Source organism: Austrofundulus limnaeus, unplaced genomic scaffold, assembly GCF_001266775.1.
Source record: "Austrofundulus limnaeus strain Quisiro unplaced genomic scaffold, Austrofundulus_limnaeus-1.0 Scaffold2278, whole genome shotgun sequence".
Classification (NCBI taxonomy): domain Eukaryota; kingdom Metazoa; phylum Chordata; class Actinopteri; order Cyprinodontiformes; family Rivulidae; genus Austrofundulus; species Austrofundulus limnaeus.
In genome coordinates this window covers 3,264-4,081 of record NW_013954680.1, presented here as the reverse complement: position 1 = coordinate 4,081, position 818 = coordinate 3,264, and the positions used below count along the sequence as shown (strand labels likewise).

The window sequence follows — 818 nt, the reverse complement described above, 5'->3', positions numbered from 1 at the left end:
GAGACACGTCTTCAGACAGAGACACGTCTTCAGACGGAGACGCGTCTTGGTCTAAAGACGCGTCTTCAGACGGAGACGCGTCTTCAGACGGAGACGCGTCTTCAGACAGAGACACGTCTTCAGACAGAGACACGTCTTCATACGGAGACGCGTCTTCAGACCGAGACACGTCTTCAGACGGAGACACGTCTTCAGACTCTTCAGACCGAGACACGTCTTCAGACGAGACGCGTCTTCAGACCGAGACACGTCTTCAGACGGAGACACGTCTTCAGACCAAGACACGTCTTCAGACCGAGACACGTCTTCAGACCGAGACACGTCTTCAGACGGAGACACGTCTTCAGACGGAGACACGTCTTCAGACGGAGACACGTATTCAGCCGGAGACACGTATTCAGACCGAGACACGTCTTCAGACGGAGACACGTCTTCAGACCAAGACACGTCTTCAGACTCTTCAGACCGAGACACGTCTTCATACGGAGACGCGTCTTCAGACCGAGACACGTCTTCAGACGGAGACACGTCTTCAGACAGAGACGCGTCTTCAGACAGAGACGCGTCTTCAGACCGAGACACGTCTTCAGACGGAGACACGTCTTCAGACGGAGACACGTCTTCAGACCGAGACGCGTCTTCATACGGAGACGCGTCTTCAGACCGAGACACGTCTTCAGACTCTTCAGACGGAGACACGTCTTCAGACGGAGACACGTCTTCATACGGAGACACGTCTTCATACGGAGACACGTCTTCATACGGAGACACGTCTTCATACGGAGACACGTCTTCATACGGAGACACGTCTTCAGACC

General features: G+C 54.3%; 1 protein-coding gene across 1 annotated transcript in view; it reads left to right on the top strand.

Annotated features, from left to right (window-relative positions):
• Positions 1 to 817, top strand: part of LOC106537371 (clumping factor A-like) — a gene marked incomplete at its 3' end in the record, with an annotated part of 2,261 nt that extends 1,444 nt beyond the window's left edge. Inside the window, exon 2 of the mRNA XM_014034750.1 lies at positions 58 to 817. Within this exon, the coding sequence (XP_013890204.1) occupies positions 58 to 817 (760 nt within the window). The remainder of the gene's footprint in view (positions 1 to 57) is intronic.
• Position 818: the final 1 nt, after the last annotated feature.